The sequence below is a fragment of the Loa loa genome (assembly GCF_000183805.2).
Source record: "Loa loa unplaced genomic scaffold supercont3.418, whole genome shotgun sequence".
Classification (NCBI taxonomy): Eukaryota; Metazoa; Nematoda; class Chromadorea; order Rhabditida; family Onchocercidae; genus Loa; species Loa loa.
This window is the reverse complement of record NW_018108598.1, coordinates 14799-19034: the sequence shown is the minus strand read 5'-3', so window position 1 is coordinate 19034 and position 4236 is coordinate 14799. Positions and strand designations below refer to the sequence as shown.

At 25.1% G+C, this 4236-nt stretch overlaps 1 protein-coding gene across 1 annotated transcript; it reads right to left on the bottom strand.

Moving 5' to 3' along the window:
- Window positions 1–1539: 1539 nt before the first annotated feature.
- Window positions 1540–1698, bottom strand: LOAG_13124 (hypothetical protein; the record flags this gene model as incomplete). Its single annotated transcript, XM_003148633.1, has 1 exon — window positions 1540–1698. A coding segment is annotated over one exon (159 nt), but the record flags the coding sequence as incomplete, so codon positions are not given.
- Between the last annotated feature and the right edge of the window lie 2538 nt (window positions 1699–4236).

The following is a 4236-nucleotide window of genomic DNA, read 5'->3' as shown; positions in this document are numbered from 1 at the left end:
AAAAAAAAAACTTTAACTCATGCATTATATTTATTTTTAATTAACAATTTATGAAAAAGAAAAAAACGAAGAAAATTTCATCATTTTTTAATTCATGCAATATTTCCTATTTTTCATTAGTAATTTATGAAAAAGTGAAAAATAAAAAAATTCCATTACTTTTTTTTTCTTTCAATTTTAATTAAATCTATTACTAAGGCATATGAAATGGTAAGAATTTCATTGAAAAAATAAATAAATAAAAAAATGAAATGAAAGAGAAAATAATGTAAATTTTATTTTTATTGCTCTTTTAAAAACAAAATTTAATAACATTCTATTGAATGTCATTAAATTTTGTGTTATTAAATTCTATTGAATATTAACATGAAAAGATACTGTAACGATTTCTTTTTTCTCTTTCTTTTTTCATAATCTAAAAATAATTTCTAAATTTGTTACCATCTTTAATTATATTTTCTTTCTCCCTTCTTATTTGATATGGATTATTATAATCATTAATAAGATTAATCATTCTTTCATCTGTATCGCAAAAATTCTACATTCATTTGCCAAATTCGGATTTTATTAATTGGGAAAAATGCTATTTTCATATTCTGATATATGCAATTTATCAGGAAAGATATTATATTCGAATTCCAATATATATGCTCTGTCAGGAGAGATATTATAGATGAGAAAATATTTTGTGGAAATGGAAACTTTTTTTTTTTTATCACAATAAATGATATCATAAAACAATATCCCAAACAATATCATTAATCATTGAACAGAATTACTCTATCTCAATATCACAATGGAATTCATTTTTAAATAAGCATAATTAATCTCAGTCATTTATCAAATTTAATAATCTTAAAAATGGATTAATTTAAAATAGTCGTTTAATTTAATTGCATTTCATATGAACTCCGCGGAATGTTTGAAATATAAGTTAATAGAGCTGGAAATATCCGTTATTCCTTGTATTTGAATCCTCGTTTTTTAATTCTAAAATTGTTTATCTTTTCGTTAAACTTAACTAATTATCCAGGGTTAAGCTTAATTTATATTCAACAAATTCTACATCTACTCAAAAAAAAAAAATGAAACCCACACAAAATACACACACACACACATACACACACACGTACACACACACACACACACACACATACACAAACACACACACACACACATACCTATGTATACATTTACATATTATCACGCACACACTTGCACACATCATCCAGTCATACGCCTACGCAACCATCTGCACATACTTTCTTCGCAAGTCTTCACAACCATCTACGCAAACTTTTTAGCGCCTACGCAATCACCCACACATATTTTTTTGCAATTCCTGCACAACTGTAAGTACATTCGTTTTTTAACTCTTACACAACCATGTGCATAGAGTTTTTTGCAAACCCGCACAACTACCCACACAGATTTTTTGTACAACGCCTACGCAACCATTTGCACAAACCTTTTTTGTAACGCCTACACAACCACTTAGACAGATCATTTTTACAAACCTAGAAAACCACCTACATAAACCTTTCGATTCCTATGCAAGCACCTGCACATTCTTTTTTTAACGTTTACACGACCACCTACACAGTCTTTTGCAACTCCTATACGATCACCCACGCAAACTTTTTTGAAACGCCTACGCAACCACTTATACGTTCGTTTTTTCAACGCCCCCACAAAATCCTGTATAGAACTTTTTTTTTGCGCAATAATAATGGGAATTAATTCAATAAAACTTTTGCCTATATCATTAGTATGTTGGCTTTCATTCAGTTGAAAACAATTTTGTATTGAAGAAGAAAGTCTTGCAGGACGAAAGGAAAAGGATGTCCATTTGGTGCAAAATCAATAAGCACTTGGCTTGTATAAGCATGTTAAGCTAGCTAAGCTTATAATCCTTCCACAAATGTTATATTCTCATTAGAGTAAGCAAATGTTTAAGGTCACATATTTTTGGTTAACATTATGGCATATATAGAGAAATGTGTATATGCATATGCATATGCATATGCATATACACATTTCTCAATACATGCATTAAACATTGGAAGCCTATGAGGCATTTTGATTTTATTAGCCTAGTTAACTTATTTATTCATTAACCTCCATAATCTATTTGTCACCTGTGTTTTGTTTTATTTTTTTTTCCAATATTTCTATCATCTATTTTTCATTTTTTATCCATTTCTTTCCTTGTTTTCACTTTAATCATTCAAAATTTCCGATAATTTAATAGGGAAAATGAAAATTGTCTCGCAAATGTTATAATATTAATTGGTTTCAATTCTATGGTCTCTTTTTTCATATAGTATAAATTTTCAAAAAAAAAGAAAAAAAAGAAGGAAAAAAAAAAGATAAAATTTTAAAAAACATAGCAGAATTTTGAATAATATTAAAGATATGAAAGAGATTTTTTATTATTATATATTTGAAATTTAATCAAAAATTATTCGAATTTCATTTATTATACATCCTAAAATAAGAATAATAAAAATATTGATAATATTAATGATCAATGATCGTTTTGTTATTCTTGATTTTTTAACAACCAAACAATTATAAATAACATCAAAAATAATTGCATTTAAATTGATATCAATAATAATTTAAGCAAAAAATTGCCACTAACAACATAATGATTACTTATAATTTCATGAATTAAAATTATAACTGTAAAAAGGAATCTTATCAAATTTGAAAATTATTTGATTAAAATCAATATGAATTATAAAACTAATTCATTTCATTCGTTTCAATTCATTACTCAAAATATGCATTTCTGTTACAATTCCTTCCATCATTTGACATACAACACTTTTAGTTTGTCAAAAACCCATATAAATTTCCTTTCTTACAAAAAATATAACTTAAACTATGGACTAAAAAAAAATATAACTTAAAAAAATATAACTTAAACTATGGACTAAATTAGTAAAGGATTAATTAAAAAAGTATGATATAAATTTTTACTTCATTACACAGCAATAGTAGTTATTGATTTATTTATTGCTATGCATAAACTTTCGGATAATTTTTAAATTCTATTACAAGAAATAAATTATCAATATAATTTCCACTTTTAAATGTACTAAAGTAATGAAATAAATTGTGATAATACAGAATAGTTATAATAATTAATAGTTAATAGTTATATTTGTTGGATCAATAATTATTCGATAATAATTATTGTCTAAACTTCCTGTCAAATTTCATAATATTATGTTTGATTTATTTCCTAATAATTTCTAGAATATATTATAATATATGAGAAATTATACATATGTGCTATTTAAGCAATTTTTTATATCATTTTTGATAAATAATAAGTTCCTGTTTTTATATTCCAATTATATAACTTTCATTTGCATAATGATTAAATCTTTGGTAATGGCTTTACTCATGCTTGTTACAACCGTTACAAATATGATTAATGACCTAATGAGCTAGGCCGGTAATAGTAAAGTTTACATGACTTAGGTTTACGTAGAGTATTTTCCTCCTCTTAGATGGATAACTTTACAGGACTAAACAAGCTCCTTCTATTCGAGTTTAGATTTTGAGCTATCCTTCTTCTAGGATGATTACCGGGATGTTATCTATTCCAGTTTTAATCCTATAAATACACTTTGTTTGACCCTTTAATTGAAACCTCTCTAGCATGGGAGATCTTACTGAAGATATAAGCCATCACTAGCATAGCTTATAACCTCATTAGAGCATGCGGACTTTTACCTGGTGACAAGGGGTATCCATGGCAAAGCATTTGCATAATATACTTAATTATTGCATTAGTAAATAAATTATATTCATCAAACAAAATATTGTATACCTTATTGTTAAATATTTAGAATTATTATTTTTTAATTAATTTATATATCTTATTTGCTTAATTTGGTATTTGATAAAACATAAAATAGTATCAACATTTCGTTATGTGTCCTATCTAAGTATACATACATATATATATTTGTATACAATTTTACAAAATGAATGGAATAAATTTTGAATTATTGATTATTTTATAATTTATTTTGGAAAATTAAATAAAAAGTGAAAATAAAATCATTGCTTCAAATTATTGGTCAAATAAAATTTTATTTTTTGAAAAATTAAAAAAAATTTATTAACATATTCCGAGCATCATTTTTAAATGGTAATGAAAAATATAATCATTGTTAATTTTTACATGACAAATATTCAAATATAGGAATTAATTTACAT